Source organism: Balaenoptera borealis (genome assembly GCF_965194805.1).
Source record: "Balaenoptera borealis genome assembly, chromosome: 9".
Lineage (NCBI taxonomy): Eukaryota > Metazoa > Chordata > Mammalia > Artiodactyla > Balaenopteridae > Balaenoptera > Balaenoptera borealis.
In genome coordinates this window covers 42,968,004-42,991,365 of record NC_138873.1, presented here as the reverse complement: position 1 = coordinate 42,991,365, position 23,362 = coordinate 42,968,004, and the positions used below count along the sequence as shown (strand labels likewise).

Here is a 23,362-nt window from a genome sequence, read left to right as displayed (position 1 = left end):
TTGAAGAATCTTTGCATTCTTGGGATAAACATCACTTGATCATAATGTATGATCCTTTTAATCTGCTGTTGGATTTTGTTTGCTAGTATTTTGTTGAGGACTTTTGCATCTATATTCATCAGTGATATTGGCCTGTAGTTTTCTTTCTTTGTGACATCTTTGTCTGGTTTTCGTATCAGAGTGATGGTCACCTCATAGAATGAGTTTGGGAGTGTTCCTCCCTCTGCTATATTTTGGAAGAGTTTGAGAAGGATAGGTGTTAGCTCTTCTTTAAATGTTTGATAGAATTTGCCTGTGGAGCCATCTGGTCCTGGACTTTTGTTTGTTGGAAGATTTTTAATCACAGTTTCAATTTCAGTGCTTGTGATTGGTCTGTTCATATTTTCTATTTCTTCCTGGTTCAGTCTCGGAAGGTTGTGCATTTCTAAGAATTTGTCCAGTTCTTCCAGGTTGTCCATTTTATTGGCTTATAGTTGCTTGTAGTAATCTCTCATGATCCTTTATATTTCTGCAGTGTCAGTTGTTACTTCTCCTTTTTCATTTCTAATTCTATTGATTTGAGTCTTCTCCCTTTTTTTCTTGATAAGTCTGGCTAATGGTTTATCAATTTTGTTTATCTTCTCAAAGAACCAGCTTTTAGTTTTATTGATCTTTGCTATCATTTCCTTCATTTCTTTTTCATTTATTTCTGATCTGATCTTTATGATTTCTTTCCTTCTGCAAACTTTGAGGTTTTTTGGTTCTTCTTTCTCTAATTGCTTTAGGTGTAAGGTTAGGTTGTTTATTTGAGATGTTTCTTGTTTCTTAAGGTAGGCTTGTATAGCTATAAACTTCCCTCTTGGAACTAATTTTGCTGCATCCCATATGTTTTGGGTCATTGTGTTTTCATTGTCATTTGTCTCTAGGTATTTTTTGATTTCTTCTTTGATTTCTTCAGTGATCTCTTGGTTATTAAGCAGTGTGTTGTTTAGCCTACATGTGTTTGTATTTCTTACAGATTTTTTCTGTAATTGATATCTAGTCTCATAGCGTTGTGGTCGGAAAAGATACTTGATATGATTTCAATTTTCTTAAATTTACCAAGGGTTGATTTGTGACCCAAGATATGATCTATCCTGGAGAATGTTCCATGAGCACTTGAGAAGAATGTGTATTCTGTTGTTTTTGGATGGAATGTCCTATAAATATCAATTAAATCTATCTGGTCTATTGTGTCATTTAAAGCTTCTGTTTCCTTATTTATTTTCATTCTGGATGATCTGTCCATTGGTGAAAGTGGGGTGTTAAAGTCCCCTTCTATGATTGTGCTATTGTCGATTTCCCCTTTTATGGCTGTTAGCATTTGCCTTATGTATTGAGGTGCTCCTATGTTGGGTGCATAAATGTTTACAATTGTTATATCTTTTTCTTGGATTGATCCCTTGATCATTATGTAGTGTCCTTCTTTGTCTCTTGTAATAGTCTTTGTTTTAAAGTCTATTTTGTCTGATATGAGAATTGCTACTCCAGCTTTCTTTTGATTTTCATTTGCATGGAATTTCTTTTTCCATCCCCTCACTTTCAGTCTGTATGTGTCCCTAGGTCTGAAGTGGGTATCTTGTAGACAGCCTATATACAGGTCTTGTTTTTGTATCCATTCAGCCAGTCTATGTCTTTTGGTTGGAGCATTTAATCCATTTACATTTAAGGTAATTATCGATATGTATGTTCCTATGACCATTTTCTTAATTGTTTTGGGTTTATTAGTGTAGGTCTTTTCCTTCTCTTGTGTTTCCTGCCTAGAGAAGTTCCTTTAGCATTTGTTGTAAAGCTGGTTTGGTGGTGCTGAATTCTCTTAGCTTTTGCTTGTCTCTAAAGCTTTTAATTTCTCTGTCACATCTGAATGAGATCCTTGCTGGGTAGAGTAATCTTGGTTGTAGGTTTTTCTCTTTCATCACTTTAAATATGTCCTGCCACTCCCTTCTGGCTTGCAGAGTTTCTGCTGAAAGATCAGCTGTTAACCTTACGGGGATTCCCTTATGTGTTACTTGTTGTTTTTCCCTTGCTGCTTTTAATATTTGTTCTTTGTATTTAATTTCTGATAGTTTGATTAATATGTGTCTTGGTGTGTTTCTCCTTGGATTTATCCTGTATGGGACTCTCTGTGCTTTCTGGACTTGATTAACTATTTCCTGTCCCATATTAGGGAAGTTTTCAACTCTAATCGCTTCAAATATTTTCTCTGGTCCTTTCTCTCTCTCTTCTCCTTCTGGGACCCCTGTAATTCGAATGTTGGTGCATTTAATGTTGTCCCAGAGGTCTCTGAGACTGTGCTCAGTTCTTTTCATTCTTTTTTCTTTATTCTGCTCTGCAGTAGTTATTTCCACTATTTTATCTTCCAGGTCACTTATCCGTTCTTCTGCCTCTGTCATATTGTTTTAAGGCAGAAGGGACTCTACAGATGTGATTAAATTATGAAATTGAAATGATGTGATTATTACAGGTTATCTGGGTGCCCCAGTGTAATCACAAAAGTCCTTTGAAAAGCGGGGTAGGGGTCAGAGTTGGAGGAAGGAGCCACAAACCAAGGATTGCAGGCAGCCCCTAGAAGCCGAAAAAAGGCAAGGAGAGGAGTTCTTCCCTTTCATCCAGTGGAAACACAGGCCAGGCATTACCTTCATTTTAGGATTTCTGACCTCCAAAACTGTAAGATAGTGAATTTGTATTGTTTTAAGCCACTAAGTTTGTGGTCATTTGTTACAGCAACAGTAAGAAACAAATACAGTTGGAGACAATATTTAATTCTCCCCCCAACTCCCACTCCCAAGCGGATTTGAAGGAACTGACCTTTGGAGGGCTTTCTCCCAAAAGAACCAGAAGCATGGATGCCAGAGCAGGTTTCTTTTGCCCATCTGTGTTGGTGTTTTCATTCTTTGAGAAAAGGATACTCTCAATGCCACCTAGATGGGCTCCTTGGAAGAGCACTTTGGTGCTGTCTGCCATGGATAGATGCCCGTGAAAACATTTCCATGCTGTGACTGGTTGCTTTTAGAGAAGTGCTCATTTCGACTCAATCACTGTACAAAATTTACCTGTAATAAATGGTTAAAGTGAGACGGTGACCTTGCACTTAAAGAAAAAACATGCATAGCCTGCTTCCCTTGTCAATGCATTTGAAGGGATGTGTTTGTTTGTAAATCATTAGTCAATAAAAGCGTGTGAGCTGCTTTCAGACTGAAGAGTACAGTCTTAAAGCTGTGAGACTTTTTAAGACTCAGACAATGAGAGTTCATTTAAAAAACCAACATATGAGAAAAAAGCTGGAGTTATTTTTGTCCCTTTTCTTTATGTCCTCCCTCTTGTTTGTATCTTCTGGGTTGGGGCCATTTCCAATTCAAAAGCCCTTGTACCGGGAGACAGAGTGTGCCTGTGCATTTTCTGGGGCCATCAAGTTAGCGGCTCCGTGATCAGATTAGGAGTTGTGACACCATCTGGGCCAGAGAATGATGACAGGAACTAGCAACTGCACAGGACGCTCAGCTTCAGCTCCTCTTGACTGAAATCATCTCACATCGCAGCTTTAGACAGTACCAGTTACCTCAGTGACAACAAATCTCCCCCAAATGGCTCAGAGAAATCAAAATTATTCATTCAACTTTTTCATTCATTCAACATTTGCTGTCTGCAAATGAGATAAGCACCTCTGGACTTTGCTCAGGTGTCAGTGAGTTCTTCCCCAACTACTCAGTTTAAAATCACAATCTCCTACCCCATTCAACACTCCCTACCCTCTCCGCTGCTTTCTTTTTCTGCATAGTCCTTATTATCATTGGCATACTCTATATGTTCGTTGTCTGTCTCTTCTTACGCAAGATTACAAACCCCCATAAGGGGGGAATTTTTTTTATTACCTAGATTCTTTATTTCCTAGGATAGTAGCTGGCATCTGGTAGATGCCCCATAAATATTTTGGAAGGGATTAACAAAATACATAAGGGTCCCTAGTGTGTACCAAACACCATCCCAGTTGCAGGAGCTAACACTGAGTGCAAGAGAGGAAAAGTCCTCTCCTTATGGAAGGTATTGTGTTTTAGCACGGTAAGTACAGTTCGATAATACAGAGATCAGTGGGAGACCCTGAGGAGAGCACCTAGTCCCTACTTAGGAAATCAGAGAGGGCTTCCTGGAGGAAGTATTGTCCGAAACTGAGCTCTGAAAGATAAGACTGAGTGGGCTAAGGAGAGATGGACATGAGAACTCCAGGCAGGGGAACGGCATGTGTAAAGAAATGAGCCAAGAAAGACCATAGCACATTAAGGAACTAAAAATGCTTCAGCATGGAGTTTGAAGAAGGACATGGTCAAAGAAGAGAATGAAGGGGTAGCTGGTGACAGATCACCAAGGGACTTACAAGCCACGTTGGTGAATTTGGGTTTAATCCTGAGGGTTGCTAGTGTAGGAATGCCATGATGAGATTTGCGGTTTAGAAAGAGTCACATGATCTAATGAAGAAGGGACAGACAGGATGGGACAAGTGAAGAGATTCTAGTGATATTTAGGTGGCTAGACAGACAGGACTTGGTGACTTATTTGATGGGCGGGTGAAGAAGAAGGGTCAATCTGTGTTTTAGTCACTCACATGCTCTGCAAATGTTTATTGAGCCTATATTTTATATACTTTTCCGTGGTGTTAGACATATAGCATGAAGAAGACGGTGCTCTTGCCCTCATGAAGCCTCCCTTCCAAGTGATACTTGGTTTTTATTCTCTGTCTCTCCCACTAGGGCACAAGGGAGTGAGAGATGCAAAGATATGGGGAAGAGAGTTCTAAGCAAAGGGAACAGGGCAAGGGTGACAGCCCTGAGCATGCATGTTTAAGAAATGGAAAGAGTGAATGCAGTTACTAGTAGTAAGAGATGACATTGAGAAGGAGGGAGGGGCCAGATGCTAGAAGACTATGTAAGTCAAGGAAAGGAGTTTGACTTTGTTCTGAGGAAAATCATTAGAATGTTCAGAGCAGGGGATTGATGCGATCTAGTTTGTATTTTGAGATCACTGTGGCTATGGCCGCTCATGGAGGATTGATTACATAGGAGGAAGAGTGGACATGCTTAGACAGTCAGGAGACCACAGCTGAAAGCTGATGGGAGGACTTCCCTGGTGGTCCAGTGGTTAGGACTCCGAGCTTCCACTGCAGGAGGCATGGGTTCAATCCCTTGTTGGGGAACTAAGATCCCACATGTCACGTGACGTGGCCAAAAAAAAAAAAAAAAAAGGAGGGTGATGGGGATTTGAAGCCAAGTGCCAACTGTGGAGGTGTTTAGGGGTGGTTAGGTGCATTTATAGGATAAAACCAACAGGATTTTCTGAGTGTTTGAATGGGGGTGTTTGAGGAAGTTTGAGAGAAAAAGAAGAGTCGAGAATGATTCCTTAGTTATTGGCCTTAGCCGCTGGGTTGTGTCATGTGGTGAGATGAGGAGAACTGGAGAAGAGCAGATGTGAAGCAGAAAATCAAGCGTTCTGTCTGGCTGTGCAGGTCTGAGCTTCCTGTGAGCCATCCAGGCAGAGCTCAGTCAAGGCGGCTGGGTATATGTCTCTGGTTCAGGAGAGTGGTGGGATTGGAATTATGAATCTGAAGTCATTTCCTATAGAAGGAGCTGAAAGTCATGGTCAAATGAAATCACCAGTGGAGAGTATATATGGAGGAAAGTAGGCCAAGAAGGGGCCAATGTGGTAAGAGGAGAATCTGGAAGCAAGTTAAGAAATTGTTTCAAGAGGGAAGAAATGACCCCTAGATGCCAGACATGCAGGGTTCAGACCTGAGCAACTAAGTTACTAGTGGTCCCATTAACTGAGGGAAGAATTACATGACGAAGCACAAGTGGGGACATGGTTGAACCACACTGAACCGTAGACATTTTTGGTACCTCCACGCCAGATCAGAAGGAGGTTGCGTGGCTCTGGAGTGTAGAGCTGAATCCAGATTGGAGATGCAGATTTGGGAGTCACCAGTACAGAGATGACTTTTCAAGCCAGAACAGTAGGTGAAATCTTCCAGAGTAAATGGGGAGAGTTGAGAAGAGACACTGTGACAAAGTCCTGAGAGCGCAGCATTTGAGAGATGAGAGTAGATCTAGGGGCCCACAGACCAGGAACCCAGAAAGGAGTCTGTGAAGGAGGCGTGAGAGATGAAACGTGGGGCAGAAGCAGGCCTGGCAGGAAAGAGCCAATGGGAGGAGAGAGTATCAGATGCTGCACTGAGTAAGGGAAGGACTGCAATGGCTCTGCTCGGTTCAGAAATGGGATGTGTTTTTGAGCGATTTTGATGGTGTTTGGAGAACAGAACCCAGATTGCACTGAGTTGAGGGGTGAACGGATGTTGAAGAGATGGAGAGTGGGGCTGAATGCAACTCTTCCCAAGAAGTTTGGCAGGAAAGGAAGTAAGAGTTGGGTGAGAGCCAAAGAGTGCATATGTCAAGTGTGGAAATGGGAGAGCTAAGGACTGAACCTCAAACACACCAACTGTGAGGGACAGAAAGAACAAAATGAGTCCACGAAAAGACAGAAGGAAGTGCCAGAGAGGTAGGAGGAAAAAGAGACAGACAGGAAAGAAGGGAATGCAAGGACACAGTGGTTAATAATGCCAAATGCTGCAGAAAGCTTTAGTCAAAAGTGGCCGTGCAATGTAGCTTTGGTCATCATGGCAAAGGGAGTTGTCAGTATCAATGCAGCTTGAGGAATGAATGGGGCCAAGATACGAGAAGCAGACTGTAGATGAATTTTTCAGGAAGCCTGGCTGTGAAGAGGGAAAGATAAATAGCTACAGAGCAATTGGGCATCAAGGGTGAGATCAGGGCATGTCTACATGGTGAAGGAAAACAGCCAGCAAAGAGGGAGGGACGAAGATCCAGGAGGGACACAGGATGGCTGCTGGAGCAAGGTCCCTCGGGGAGCAGGAGGGGAAGGTCCCAAAGAACAGAGGGCAGAATCTCCTTCAGTGCCAGGCAAGTCCTTAGGAGAAGACACTGGCTGTGAACTGGAGGAAAGACGTGTGTTCATTGACAACTGTCCACTTGAACCTAGAGTGTTTGGGTCATGCTCAGCACCTGTAGCAATGCTGAGCATGGAGTAGGCATTCAATAAACATCTGCTGACTGAAGAAATAAATGACAAGTATAAGGTGATGAAAATCCGACTTTCCCTTTTTTAATAAAACCTGGAGTAGTTGAATTAGACCTAGAGATAGACCCCAAAAGGTACAAGATGTTTTCCTCTAGCTTTTGAAATTGTTTCTCCTTGCTGTTTTAATGTTGTGAGGAATCACACGTAATGCAAAATTAATGTAAAATTAATATTTTATCAGAAAATGTTCATTTCCTTCAATATGTGCTTTGAAACGTGTACTTTCTTTAATGTTATTGTTAATGTTCTTATGTTCATGAATTGCATAAATAAGAAATACAAGTTCGTAGTGCTTGGGATGACTTAAGGCAAGTACTTCTCCAAAAGCATTCAAGATAGCTACACAGTATCAGAGACCCATCACTAAAAAGAAACAATTCTAATTCTCACACACTTTTCTTATACCTTTCACCTTCTTTCATATGAAAAATGCAGACAACCAGTAATTATTTTTTCAACTCTCTCAGAGTCTGCCTCTCTCTAAGAGTGCTCTCAATGTAAAAGAGAGTGCACAATCCCGCTAGATTGAGTTAAGGCTGACCCTGCCTGGACCACTGTTATGATAACTGGATCCTTACACTTTTTACTGCACCTGGACCTTGACTGCTTAAGCTCACTTTGTGTGAGGAGAATGGCAGGCCTGGGACCACATCCTGGCTCTGACTCTACTATGTGACTTCAAGTAAATGCCCTGTTATCTTTAGCACTCATCTGTAAAACGGGAAAAATAAGAACCAGGCATTGCACCTGGTGTATGGTAGACACTCAGTAAATGTTAATTCCTTGCTTTCTACTTTTGGAATCTAGTTTGCTGACAATCAGAGCGTGTTTTTAAACGTGATTAAAGCTCCACTGATGCTCACCCAGTAGGAATTTGTCCCCTGGGACAGCTCTTCTCTCACCCAAAGCAGATTTCCCTGCAGCAGAGCTAGAGAGTGTGTGTCTTCCTAATTACCTGTATCTTCCGGTGGTCACCTAGATTTCTAGGTGCTTGTCCCAGATTTTTAGTTCATGGTAGTATCTTTGTTTCTTTCTTTCTTTTTGTCTTTAAGAGTTGAAGCCAAAAAAGTAAGAGAAGATACTTTAACAACTAGGAAGTTCTGATGAACTGGCACAAGGGAACATATAAAATTCACACATTTAAATCCTTATCAGTAGAAACAAGAAAGATAGTCTGGTGAAAATCTTTTTCTAAATTCTGAAAATAGGACATTTTCTGGAAAATGGCTGTCATATAGTCATCATAATGACACATTTTATTAGTTCGGATCTCCTGGGCAACATGATGGAAACATGGCTTCATCCAATATGAACATTTTAAGAAAGTAAAACCTAAACATTAAGTCCTAAGGTGTGGAGGGGGTCGGGGTGTCTACCAGAAAAGTCTGTTCCAAGTGAAAGACACTGCTCCCTGAAATTATACTCCTGGTTGGGTTTTCAAATGCCTCTGGGATGGCTGCTTGTCGAGGCCACTCAGTTAAATGGTTCGTGATTGCGTGTGAAGGTACATTTACTAAATTATATGTCACTCTCTTCAGCTGGACCGTCAGCCAAAAGAGGACTTTTGTTGTCTCTGTGTTACTGAAGTTTGTCTTTTTTAAGATCCTTCCCTGTTAACGATTCAATTTTACTCACGGGAGATGAATTTATAATATATATCACTTTTAGAAACACGGGAGAATTGCCAATTAGAAGCAGAGGAAGGATGGAGACGGAAATGTTCTCTTTCCTGGAATCACCTACCAGTTGCCTCAGGTTTAGCCTCTGACAGCTGGGCCACGTGAGGGGAGCGGAGCCCTGTGAATAGCCGGAGGGGAGCGTTAATGAGGAACTGAAGGCTGGCGGAGGAGTCTCTTTTGGGCAGAGAGAATTAGAAAGAGGGATGAGGTCATCTCCTCATTATGCTCTCCTGGAATGGAAGCAGTTGGGTAGCGGGTTTTTTGTTTTGTTTTACTTTTTTTTACAAACTCTTCGCTTCCCTAGAGAAAGACTGATCTGACTCTTGTAGATTTTTTACACTCTCATAACAGGTGTTGTTTTATATATTTTGAAAGTAGTATATGCTCAAGAGAGGATATTTGGAAACCACAGAGAATTTGGGGAGTGGGGTTGTGAAGACTCAGTGAACCCGTTCAAAGATAACCATTATTAACATTTTATTCTTACAAATTCTGATTTTCTCCTTCTGGAGATATTTATGCCTAATACTATGATATGTAGATTCTCAATGAAGAAATGAACCTTCACATGAAGATAGGTGTCACCCAAACCAAGTTATGGTAGGGAAGGAATGTTGAGGGACTTTTCTGTTCTCCCCATGATACCACCCAGGCCAGGGGAGACATCCATTCCCTTCTGACTCTGGGAGGGTGGAAGAAAACTCTTCCTCTCTCTCCATTCCTTCTTGCTCCAACCCAAAGGGGAAATAGCTAATGAAGTATCCAGTAGGGGACTTTACCACTCAGTGGGGTTGTTATGCCTTAAAAGTAAACAAAAAGGAGGAAACAACCTGTCTTCAGAGTGTTTCATTTCTCTCTGCTTAATGGACTGGTAAGAACCGTTCCTTGCTGGAAGGATCCCTGAGACAGCGTCCAAGGCTTGAGGACCATTTACCCCAGTATATCTGCCTAAGAAAGTTTAGGCTAAGTTAAAATTGGAGTGGGAGATACTAGGCAACACTGCTTCTGGAAGCCAAGTCTAAAGTTAATACGGTGGGGGTCGGATCTCCATTTGGTTCCTTGGGTCTCTTAGGTGAACTATGTGAAATTGTCAATATTGAAATTGTCATAATTGACCTACAAAAATGGCCATCCCAAATGGATCAAGCTATTACTTTCTGCCAGATAGAATCCAGAGGAGAGGAGACATAACCACAAGCCTCCAACATTAAAGAAGATATCAGTACATGTAGCAATTTAGACACAAAGGACAGCCTCTAAATCTAGACATTTTATCAGAGTGAAAACTTAATGCTATTTTTGGCTTTTCTGAAGGTATTTAAGGGTCATAATTTGAAAATAAAAACAAGACGTGTTGAGTTTTTAAGTCAATAAGTACAAAATGGGAATACTATGGACATTTCCCAAAATACCTATTGTTATTTTTACTTTTTTTAATTTTAATTTTTATTTTTTTAACATCTTTATTGGAGTATAATTGCTTTACATTGTTGTGTTAGTTGCTGCTGTATAACAAAGTGAATCAGCTATACATATACATATATCCCCATATCCCCTCCCTCTTGCGTCTCCTTCCCACACTCCCCATCCCACCTCTCTAGGTGGTCACAAAGCACTGAGCTGATCTCCCTGTGCTATGTGGCTGCTTCCCACTAGCTATCTATTTTACATTTGGTAGTGTATATATGTCCATGCCACTCTCTCACTTCGTCCCAGCTTACCCTTCCCCCTCCCCATGTCCTCAAGTCCATTCTCTACGTCTGCGTCTTTATTCCTGTCCTGCCCCTAGATTCTTCAGAACCTTTTTTTTTTTATTATTTAGATTCCATATATATGTGCTCACTTACGGTATTTGTTTTTCTCTTTCTGACTTACTTCACTCTGTATGACAGACATGATGTACCTCCACCTCACTACAAATAACTCAATTTCGTTTCTTTTAATGGCTGAGTAATACTTCATTGTATATATGTGCCACATCTTCTTTATCCATTCATCTGTCGATGGACACTTACATTGCTTCCATGTCCTGGCTATTGTGAATAGTGCTGCAATGAACATTGTGGTACATGACTCTTTTTGAATTATGGTTTTCTCAGGGTATATGCCCAGTAGTGGGATTGCTGGGTTATATGGTAGTTCTATTTTTAGTCTTTTAAGGAACCTCCATACTGTTCTCCATAATGGCTGTATCAATTTACACTCCCACCAATGGTGCAAGAAGGTTCCCTTTTCTCCACACCCTCTCCAGCATTTATTGTTCGTAGATTTTTTGATGATGGCCATTCTGACCAGTGTGAGGTGATACCTCACTGTAGTTTTGATTTACATTTCTCTATTGATTAATGATGTTGAGCATCCTTTCATGTGTTTGTTAGCAATCTGTATATCTTCTTTGGACAAATGTCTATTTAGGTCGTCTACCCACTTTTGGATTGGGTTTTTTTTTTTTTGATATTGAGCTGCATGAGCTGCTTGTATATTTTGGAGATTACTCCTTTATCAGTTGCCTCATTGGCAAACATTTTCTCCCATTCTGAGGGTTGTCTTTTCTCCTTGTTTATGGTTTCCTTTGGTGTGCAAAAGCTTTTGTTTCATTAGGTCCCATTTGTTTATTTTTGTTTTTATTTCCATTTCTCTAGGAGCTGGGTCAAAAAGGATCTTGCTGTGACTTATGTCATAGAGTGTTCTGCCTATGTTTCCCTCTAAGAGTTTTATAATGTCTGGCCTTACATTTAGGTCTTTAATCCATTTTGAACTTATTGTTGTGTATAGTGTTAGGGAGTGTTCTGATTTCATTCTTTTACATGTAGCTGTCCAGTTTTCCCAGCACCTCTTATTGAAGAGGCTGTCTTTTCTCCATTGTATATTCTTGCCTCCTTCATCAAAGATAAGGTGACCATATGTACGTGGGTTTATCTCTGGGCTTTCTATCCTATTCCATTCATCTGTATTTCTGTTTTTGTGCCAGTACCATACTGCCTTGATTACTGTAGCTTTGTAGTATAGTCTGAAGTCAGGGAGCCTGATTCCTCCAGCTCCATTTTTCTTTCTCAAGATTGCTTTGACTATTCGGGATCTTTTGTGTTTCCATAAAAATTGTGAAATTTTTTGTTCTAGTTCTATGAAAAATGCCATTGGTAGTTTGATAGGGATTGCGTTGAATCTGTAGATTGCTTCGGGTAGTATAGTCATTTTCAATGTTGAGTCTTCCAATCCAAGAATATGGTATATCTCTCCATCTGTTTGTATCATCTTTAATTTCTTTCATCAGTGGCTTATAGTTTTCTGCATACAGGTCTTTTGTCTCCTTAGGCAGGTTTATTCCTAGGTATTTTATTCTTTTCGTTGCAGTGGTAAATGGGAGTGTTTCCTTAATTTCCCTTTCAGATTTTTCATCATTACTGTATAGGAATGCAAGAGATTTCTGTGCATTAATTTTGTATCCTGCTCCTTTACCAAATTCACTTATTAGCTCTAGTAGTTTTCTGGTAGCATCTTTAGGATTCTCTATGTATACTATCATGTCATCTGCAAACAGTGACAGTTTTACTTCTCCTTTTGTGATTTGGATTCCTTTTATTTCTTTTTCTTCTCTGATTGCTGTGGCTGAAACTTCCAAAAGTACGTTGAATAATAGTGGTGAGAGTGGGCAACCTTGTCTTGTTCCTGATCTTAGTGGAAATGGTTTCAGTTTTTCACCATTGAGAACGATGTTCTCTGTAGGTTTGTCATATATGGCCTTTATTATGTTGAGGTAAGCTCCCTCTATGCCTACTTTCTGGAGAGTTTTTATCATAAATGGATGTTGAATTTTGTTGAAAGATTTTTCTGCAGCTATTGAGATTATCATATGGTTTTTCTCCTTCAATTTGTTAACATGGTGTATCACGTTGATTGATTTGCGTATATTGAAGAATCCTTGCATTCCTGGGATAAACCCCACTTGATCATGGTGTATGATCCTTTTAATGTGCTGCTGGATTCTGTTTGCTAGTATTTTGTTGAGGATTTTTGCATCTATGTTCATTAGTGATATTGGCCTGTAGTTTTCTTTTTTTGTGACATCTTTGTCTGGTTTTGGTATTAGGGTGATGGTGGCCTCGTAGAATGAGTTTGGGAGTGTTCCTCCCTCTGCTATATTTTGGAAGAGTTTGAGAAGGATAGGTGTTAGCTCTTCTCTAAATGTTTGATAGAATTCGTCTGTGAATCCATCTGGTCCTGGACTTTTGTTTGTTGGAAGAGTTTTAATCACAGTTTCAATTTCAGTGCTTGTGATTGGTCTGTTCATATTTTCTATTTCTTCCTGGTTCAGTCTTGGAAGGTTATGCTTTTCTAAGAATTTGTCCATTTCTTCCAGGTTGTCCATTTTATTGGCATAGAGTTGCTTGTAGTAATCTCTCATGATCCTTTGTACTTCTGAGTGTCAGTTGTTACTTCTCCTTTTTCATTTCTAATTCTGTTGTTTTGAGTCTTCTCCCTTTTTTTCTTGATGAGTCTGGCTAGTGGTTGATCAATTTTGTTTATCTTCTCAAAGAACCAGCTTTTAGTTTTATTAATCTTTGCTATTGTTTCCTTCTTCTTTTTCATTTATTTCTGATCTGATCTTTATGATTTCTTTCCTTCTGCTAACTTTGGTGTTCTTTTGTTCTTCTTTCTCTAATTGCTTTAGGTGTAAGGTTAGGTTGTTTATTTGAGATGTTTCTTATTTCTTGAGGTAGGATTGTATTGCTATAAACTTTCCGCTTAGAACTGCTTTTGCTGCATCCCATAGGTTTTGGGCCATCGTGTTTTCATTGTCATTTGTTTCTAGGTATTTTTTGATTTCTTCTTTGATTTCTTCAGTGATCTCTTGGTTATTTGGTAATGTAGTGTATAGCCTCCATGTGTTTGTATTTTTTACTGTTTTTTTCCTGTAATTGATATCTAGTCTCATAGCGTTGTGGTCGGAAAAGATACCTAATGCGATTTCAATTTTCTAAAATTTACCAAGGCTTGATTTGTGACCCAGGATATGATCTATCCTGGAGAATGTTCCATGAGCACTTGAGAAGAATGTGTATTCTGTTGTTTTTGGATGGAATGTCCTGTAAATATCAATTAAGTCCATCTTGTTTAATGTGTCATTTAAAGTTTGTGTTTCCTTATTTATTTTCATTGTGGTTGATCTGTCCATTGGTGAAAGTGGGTTGTTAAAGTCCCTTACTATTATTATGTTACTGTTGATTTCCCCTTTTATGGCTGTTAGCATTTGCCTTATGTATTGAGGTGCTCCTCTGTTGGGTGCATAAATATTTACAATCGTTATATTTTCTTCTTGGATTGATCCCTTGATCGTTATAGTGTCCTCCTTTGTCTCTTGTAATAGTCTTTATTTTAAAGTCTATTTTGTCTGATATGAGAATTGCTACTCCAGCTTTCTTTTGATTTCCATTTGCATGGAATATCTTTTTCCATCCCCTCACTTTCAGTCTGTAGGTGTCCCTAGGTCTGAAGTGGGTCTCTTGTAGACAGCATATATATAGGTCTTGTTTTTGTATCCATTCAGCCAGTCTATGTCTTTTGGTTGGAGCATTTAATCCATTCACATTTAAGGTAATTATCGATATGTATGTTCCTATTATCATTTTCTTAATTGTTTTGGGTTTGTTATTGTAGGTCTTTTCCTTCTCTTGTGTTTCCTGCCTAGAGAAGTTCCTTTAGCATTTGTTGTAAAGCTGGTTTGATGGTGCTGAATTCTCTTAGCTTTTGCTTGTCAGTAAAGCTTTTAATTTCTCCATCAAATCTGAATGAGATCCTTGCTGAGTAGAGTAATCTTGGTTGTAGGTTTTTCCCTTTCATTACTTTAAATATGTTCTGCCACTCCCTACTGCCTTCTAGAGTTTCTGCTGAAAGATCAGCTGTTAACCTTATGGGGATTCCCTTGTATGTTATTTGTTGTTTTTCCCTTGCTGCTTTAAAATGTTTTTCTTTGTATTTAATTTTTGATAGTTTGATTAATATGTGTCTTGGCGTGTTTCTCCTTGGATTTATCCTGTTTGGTACTTTCTGTGCTTCCTGAACTTGATTGACTATTTCCTTTCCTCTATTAGGGAAGTTTTCAACTGTAATATCTTCAAATATTTTCTCAGTCCCTTTCTTTTACTCTTCGTCTTCTGGGACCCCTATAATTTGAATGTTGGTGCGTTTAATGTTGTCCCAGAGGTCTCTGAGACTGTGCTCAGTTCTTTTTATTCTTTTTTCTTTATTCTGCTCTGCGGTAGTTATTTCCACTATTTTATCTTCCAAGTCACTTATCCATTCTTCTGCCTCCGTTATTCTGCTATTGATTCCTTCTAGAGAATTTTTAATTTCATTTATTGTGTTGTTCATCATTGTTGGTTTGCTCTTTAGTTCTTCTAGGTCCTTGTTAAATGTTACTTATATTTTCTCCATTCTATTTCCAAGTTTTTGGATCATCTTTACTATCATTACTCTGAATTCTTTTTCAGGTAGACTGTCTATTTCCTCTTCACTTGTTTGGTCTGGTGGATTTTTACCTTGCTCCTTCATCTGCTGGGTATTTCTCTGTCTTCTCATTTTGCTTACCTTACTGTGTTTGGGGTCTCCTTTTCACAGGCTGCAGGTTTGTAGTTCCCGTTGTTTTTGGAGTCTGCTCCCAGTGGGTAAGGATGGTTCAGTGGGTTGTGTAGGCTTCCTGGTGGAGGCGGCAGTGCCTGTGTTCTGGTGGATGGGTCTGGATGTTGTCTTTCTGGTGGGCAGGACCGTGTCTGGTGGTGTGTTTTGGGGTCTCTGTGAACTTAGTATGATTTTAGGCAGCCTCTCTGCTAAAGGGTGGGTTGTTTTCCTGTCTTGCTAGCTGTTTATCATGGGGTGTCCAGAACTGTAGATTGCTGGTCATTTAGTGGAGCTGGGTCTTAGCATTGAGACGGAGATCTCTGGGAGAACTCTCACCAATTGATATTATGTGGGGCCAAGAGGTCTCTGGTGCTCCAGTGTCTTGAACTTGCCTCTCCCACCTCAGAGGCTCGGGCCTAACACCCGGCCAGAGCACCAGGACCCTGTCAGTCACACAGCTCAGAAGAAAAGGGAGAAAAGAAAGAAAGAAAAATAAATTAAATAAATTAAATAAAGTTATTAAATTTAAAAAAATTTTTAATATATTATTTTTTTAAAAACTAATAAAAGAGAAGAAGAGAGCAACCAAACCAATAAAGAAATCCACCAATGATAACAAGCGCTGAAAACTAAACTAAGATAAACATATAAATCAGAAACTAGTCAGTCACATACAGCCAACCACAAGTCTACAATTGTTCCCAAAATCCACTTCCTCAATTTTGGGATGATTCCTTGTCTATTCAGGTATTCCACAGATGCAGGGGACATCAGGTTGATTGTGGAGATTTAATCCGCTGCTCCTGAGGCTGCTGGGAGAAATTTCCCTTTCTCTTCTTTGTTCGCACAGCTCCTGGGGTTCAGCTTTGGATTTGGCCCCGCCTTTGCGTGTAGGGTGCCCTCTGGCATCTGTTCTTCACTCAGACAGGATGGAGTTAAAGCAGCAGCTGATTAGGGGGCTCTGCATCACTGAGGCCTGGGGGAGGGAGGGATATGGAATGCGGGGCGAGCCTGTGGCAGCAGAGGCCAGCATGACATTGCAACAACCTGAGGCATGCCATGTGTTCTCCCGGGGAAGTTGTCCCTGGATCACGGGACCCTGGCCGTGGCGAGCTGCACAGGCTCCTGGGAGGGGAGGTGTGGATAGTGACCTGTGCTTGCACACAGGTTTCTTGGTGGCTGCAGCAGCAGCCTTAGCATCTCATGCCCGTCTCTGGGGTCCACGCTGATAGCCATGACTCACGCCCATCTCTGGAGCTCGTTTAGGCGGTGCTCTGAATCTCCTCGCCTTATGCACCCCAAAACAATGGTCTCTTGCCTCTTAGGCAGGTCCAGACTTTTTTCCGGACTCCCTCCCGGCTAACTGTGGCGCACTAGCCCCCTTCAGGCTGTGTTCACGCAGCCAACCCCAGTCCTCTCCCTGGGATCCGACCTCCGAAGCCCGAACCTCAGCTCCCAGCCCCCGCCCGCCCCGGCGGGTGAGCAGACAAGCCTCTCGGGCTGGTGAGTGCTGGTCGGCACCGAGCCTCTGTGCGGGAATCTCTCCGCTTTGCCCTCCGCACCCCTGTGGCTGCGCTCTCTTCCGTGGCTCCGAAGCTTCCCCCCTCCGCCCCCCGCAGTCTCCGCCCACGAAGGGCCTTCCTAGCGTGTGGAAACCTTTCCTCCTTCACAGCTCCCTCCCACTGGTGCAGGTCCCATCCCTGTTCTTTTGTCTCTGTTTTTTCTTTTTTCTTTTGCCCTACCCAGGTACGTGGGGGAGTTTCTTGCCTTTTGGGAGGTCTGAGGTCTTTTGCCAGCGTTCAATAGGTGTTCTGTAGGAGTTGTTGCACATGTAGGTGTATTTTTGATGTATTTATGGGGAGGAGGGTGATCTCCACGTCTTACTCCTCCACCGTCTTGAAGGTTCCTCACCTGAAATACCTATTTTTAATTTGCAAAGCAATTCTCTCATCTTAGTTCATATTTTCCCGCTAATGGTGGACAAGTAAATAGCCACTAACTTCCTGGAAAAAATGGCAATATGCATCAAGAGTTTAACTCTGTAGTTTCAGGCCAAGAATCTATCCTGAGGAAATATTTAAAACTACCAAGTTCAAATCATTATCCTGGTGTTATCATGATGACTTCAGAGACTTTGCCCCAGTGTTTGAGCATGGTGTGCCTCAGCACCTCCATCAGTCAAATCAGATAACCTGGGGTCGTAGACCTCACTGGCAGGTGTCACTTAAGGATGAGTGATATAGATGACTAAAATTAGCTTATATCTTTAGAGAGGAATGATGCCAGGTAAATCTAAGTGGTAATGAACTTTTCTTTCTGAAGTTCTTCATGTTCTTGGAGATTTTTCAGAGTATAAAATGATTATGAAATAATATTCTTTTGTTTAGTTTTTGGGTATTGATATTTTATAATTTCCTTTTGGATATAGAAATGTATGCAAAGAAAGGTAAATATATTAAAAAGGTTAATGACAGAACCCGAAGGTTTTTCAGTTCATTTTCTGCTTTCACAGCCCCAGTCGTGGGCATCTATTATAATGCTGCTCTCTTTTGTTACTCTAACAACCTCTTTGCTAAGGGGTTAACCTACCAGAAAATTATTGGAAAATTATTTTGTCAGTATGTTTTATACTATATGACCGCTGGGGAAAAGCTGGAGCCAAAAATCACTAAAAAATAATAGCCTGTTTACTAACAGCAACTCCCAAATGTTTTTTGTTTTTTGAGTTGTTTTGTCTCTAGTTACAAAAATCGTGGTGAGACCTCCACCTGTAGCAATTCCTGTTACTGACCTTCATTAAAATATGATTTTTAAAAAATCAGGACAGGACTGCGGCTGATACCAACAGTTTGAGTGGCGGGGAGCAGATCACTTCACCTCTTGAAACTTCTGAATCCTCAGTTTTTAAATAAAGGGCTCTGTGATTCTAAATTGGGGAGATACTGCCCCCGAGGGGCACTTGTAAATGTGTAGGAGCATGTTTTTTAGTGGTCAGGGCCCAGTGGTGCTAAATGCCCCGCAGAGAGCCTGGGGCAGTCCTGCAAAATGAAGAATCGTCCCAGACCAAATGCCGGAAGCAGCGTAGATTACCTCTAATTTCCCTTCTGACAGTCAGTGATACCAATCGCCCCTCCATTCTTTGATTCATTTAGTCACCCACTGTTGATTCCCTACTGTATGCTGGGTGCCACGCTTCCCAGCTGAAATGTCCCAGAAACCCTGGTTTGTACTGTAGCCTTCTTTCCCCTTCCCTTCTTTCTAAAAGTCCTCCCTACCCGAAGGGCCAACTGACACTCACAAATAAGGATTTTTCAGCTCAATCCATTAAGAGAACAGATCCCAGGACTCATCAAGTGCTTTGGGGTTTCTAATGACACTGAGAACCAGAAAAGCTCACTTGAGCCCTCCTCAAAGATTGAGGCCTGGTTTGCCTTCAGTAATTCAGGCATAGAGGCCTTCAGCTTCACTGACCGAGGGCTTCCAGCCAGATAATGAAATCCCAATTGTGGAGCATGTAGGTAAATATTCTAACTGTTGATTCAATCATTTCTAATTTTTAAAGCAAAACACCAACTGTCTTATGCCCAGTGAAGAGTTTTCACTGGCAAACACAAATTTCCTAATATACTTAAATGGCATTTGAGGCCAGCTGTAAAACCTGCTTTAGAGCATTTTACCATATCAAGTAGGATCATTAACTTGCTAATTAACTGTGCAGTGGGTGACCATATGCTGTAGTGCAATCCTACCAGCCGTCAAGCCTGAAGTCAGCCCCTCCCGGAGTGCTGTGACGTGTGGGCTTAGCCCCCAGCCCATCACCGTGTTAGGGTTAACGGTGTTACTCAGCGTTATCATTTCCCAGTAACCTCGGGGACAGCTTACTCTTCTGATTGCTTGCTCCATTCTGCAAAGGGGAAGGCCGAGGCACGGAGAAGCATGAGGGTCTGTCCAGGTCACCAACAGCTTTTGGGATAGTGAGAATCCTAAGTGCTGTTTACAGTACCAAAAAGCCATTCTGATGGTCAGGATGCTTTGCAAATATACAAACATTTTTCAGCCTGTAATGAATGTTGGTGACTCTAATTTGCTGTTACTGGTTATTAAAAATCCTTGTATGTATTTGGTCAATAACTATTCTTGGATACTTCTCATAAGCCCAGCAGGACTCTGGGTGCTGGGAATGTAGTCCTGCTCTCATGGAACTCCAGACAAGTGGGGAAGTCAGATATTATGCCAATAATTCCATATTAATTAAGAATTATTATAATTGACACTATAAAGGAGAGGTATAGGATATAGGGAAATCATCGAATAGGACCTGATCTAGCCTAGGGACCCTAGAGGCTTTCTTAAGGAGGCAGAATATAGGTGCGAGCCTGAAGAAGGAGGCAGAACTTCAAGAATTAGATGGAGCATTCCAGAAGGAGGGGGATGCATGAAGACCCGAGGCAGGAAGGAAGGGCTTGCTCCAGGTAGGAGATGATGCTAGTTCGGTCTAGGTGGCGGAAGTGGCGTGAGTAGATTTAAGAAGTGTTTAGAAGGTGAATTGGCAGGATTTAATGATCCATAGGATATAGACAGTAAGAGTGAAGGAGTGTTAGGGATCGCTGCCCTGGATCTGGCTACTGGCTGGTAGGGCCACCTGTTTAGGATTCTAGCAGAGGAGCTGCACTGTGCAGTGGGACCAGATCACCAGTTTCTCATTTGGTACATGGAGTCTGGAGTCCTGGGGGCCACCCGTGTATCTAGTGGAGACCCTGCCTCACATGGAGTAACCAGAAGTCACTGCATCTTACCGAGGTGTGGTAGAGACAACCAGTTCTGTGGAGTCCAGAGCATGTGTTTGGAAGCAGGGTATAGACTGGCATTGAGGTTCTCATAATTTACAAAATGCTTCCACATGTGTTATCTTCGAGCTTCACAATGATCTTCAGAGAAAGTCAGTAGGAACTATTATCTTCATTATACTAACAGGTAACTGAGGCTTCCTGAATTTGTGGTTTGCCCAAGGTCACACTGCTCTAAGTAAGGATCTAGTACTCACATTCAGATCTTCTGGCTCCTGACACAAAGGTCTTCCCATTTCATTATGTTGTCTCGCTGCATGACCGGGACAAACTTTCCACCATCTCTTGGGGCTTCCATTTCAGGTGGAATCTCACTATTTGCACAAAATATATAGGAAATGAAGTCAAAGATTTTTTAAATACTCTGTTCATTCTTTTTTCTCCCTCCTTTTTGTTTTTAACTTTTTTTATACGGTATTTTAAAAGTATTTGTAAACTTTTGAGATTAATATTTGCATTTACATTTAGAGCGGTTTTTTTCCTATAAAGAGTGAAATTTCAAAGAGAGATTAAAGTAACTTTTATTGGTAGTGGAGAGAAAGTTCTGGGAGAAATTAAATTCAACTTTTGCCTAGATTCTAATAATTTATAAACTATTATAAGACCTCTGCCCCCTCACCTCCCATTCCCAGATCTACTCCCAGAGTGCTGGGACCATCTAGAACGGCTCCGTCTATTCTCCCCACATCTGAGTGTCCCTGTGGAGTCGGCCAGGGTGCTGAGGAAGGTGGATGCCAAGCTGCCCTGACACCATAGGGGCAGGAGAATCTTCACCACCAGCCTGTCTTATTGATTTGCCTTCTCCCCTTTTCTTCACGGCTGGGGGATGTTTAAGTAAAGTTCATGTGCATTTGTTTCAGAGTCTGTTTTAATTGCATCAATTTTGGGTCGACCCAAAAACACAGATCCAGGGGAAATGCCCTTTCTACAGAGCAAACTTATTTTTCTGACAGTTTCCATTATATGGAAAGTTTCCCTCTGAACTCCCTATTGTTGCTTCCCTCCTTCCCTCCCTGTAGCTCCTGGACTGTTTTGTGATCCCGGTTGTGATTTTGCTCTCCTGGTTCTTCCTGCTGATCCGGTACAAGGCTGTGCATTTCCTCGGCATCATCGTCTGCATCCTGGGAATGGGATGCATGGCGGGCGCAGATGTGCTTGTGGGAAGGCATCAGGGAGCAGGTGAGTCTCCGTGTTCACCGGGTTACTTGCCTCTGTGGGTGAGACCAAGGCAAGACGTGGAATGTTCACGGTTCATGGTGGAAACAAGGAACCTGGGCTTCCTACTGTCTGTGTCTTACTCGTGTTTGTTCCCTACACCTAAGACAGTGGCACATAGGAGGTGCTTCATACATATTTCTTTAGTGAACAAAGGAAGCAAAATACAGCTTTCATGCCCATTCTACAGGAACTCAGAAACATTCAGATGGTGTTTAAAGCTGAGAGTCAGGACCCACTTGGAGTATGTGTTGGAGATCAAAGCTGCCTGATCCAGACCAGCTAGTAAGAGATGGTGTCAGTGGGTCAGGCCACTCCCGAGCCACAGGGACCTTCCCCACACCCCACCTGCCAACGCCTTCTCTCCCGCGTCAGAGAAAGACTGAGCTTTCAGACTACTGGGTGAAGGTAGGTATACAGGCTTAAGAGTGGATATTTAAACTTTGGAGCCTAGATTAGGAATTCTCGATAATTTTATGAGGGAGAGCTAAGTGCAGTCTCCTCATGCATGTTTCTTGTTGGTTTATTTGTGGGGAGGTTTTGGGTGGCAGTTACAGGTCATTATCTCGTAGACCTACAAAGCTTCAAGGTTTACTCATCAAATTGCTATGAATCTTCTGAGGAGCCCTGATCCAGAACGCTTTCCAGAGGACCACTTTTAAAGCACTGTAATTCTTTAAAATGTACCAAAAATCCTTGAGTTACAGAAGGTTTCAGGGGACAAGAAAAAATTGACGTTCTTTGTTAACATCAGGAATAGGATAGAAAGTACCCACTCTTCTGTAGTTTTGAAATTGCCTTTTCTTCTAGGGAATTAGAGATAAAAAGTTAAAATTGAGGCATTTCTCTTTGAGACTAGGTCATAAGAAATACCTGAAATGAAAGTTATTTATATTTTTAAGTTCCACCATAGAACTTTATGACTGAAAGGAACCTTGTTCGGCTCATTTGTATTTGACACACAAAAACTCCAAAACATAGAGAAGCCAAGTGAGCTGCCCGAGGTCACAGAGCTGAGACTAGAACCCAAGTCTTCTGACCTCCTGGGCAGGCTTCCTTCCCTCTCCCACATTGCTGGGAGCTGAAGATAAAACACAGCAAAAGAGAGACAGCCTCTGTCCTCTCCATATGCTGCCTACACAACGTAATCAGTCCCCACCTCAACAGATGGACTAAAAATACCTATGCCAGCTTTCCCCAAATTCTGTTCTATGAAATAGTGGTTCCATGGGATATTGATATATATTACATGAAAGGCTAGTTTTTGCTCTATACCCATCATGATCCCAATATAGATCATCTCTTTGGACCAATCAGAAAATATTTTTGTCTGATACAACATGCCCAGTTGTTATAAAGTCATAATTTAATTACACTTTCTCAGCTTTGCTTGAACTGTGTAAGTACAGACTGAGCAACATGTACCCTTATTTATGAAAATTTTGCTTTGCTGAACTCTAGCTATTCACCCTGGCCATCATTTTGTATCCATAGTCAAGGAAGACAATTGTCATTATAAATCTAAATATTTACGCCCAAAATGTTAAACAAATTTGAATTGATTTCACTAGGTTGTATTCACTAATCCTGTAAAAAATGTTTTCTTGATTTCAATTGAAGTGTTAGGAAAGCGGTACTAGTACTATTTAAGAAAAAGAAAGTAAGTCCATTTGGGAGTCTTTCAAACGTGGTCATTTTTAAAAAGAGTGCAGGGCAGCTGAAACATGGTGGAGCGGAGTTTTAACTTTCCGTGTGAATCTGTTTAAGGCCCACAGCATCTTTCCTGTTGTAACATATGAAGTACCAGTGTTAACAGAATTAAGTTTTTTCATTGTTGAGTAC

The 23,362-nt window shown here is 41.2% G+C and overlaps 1 protein-coding gene across 3 annotated transcripts in view; it reads left to right on the top strand.

Moving 5' to 3' along the window:
* The window catches only part of SLC35F1 (solute carrier family 35 member F1), a 410,805-nt gene that overhangs the window by 340,839 nt on the left and 46,604 nt on the right, over positions 1-23,362 (top strand). For all 3 annotated transcript variants that reach the window (XM_082406220.1, XM_082406221.1, XM_082406219.1), the window contains exon 4: positions 21,325-21,484. In XM_082406220.1, the coding sequence (XP_082262346.1) occupies positions 21,325-21,484 (160 nt within the window). The remainder of the gene's footprint in view (positions 1-21,324; positions 21,485-23,362) is intronic.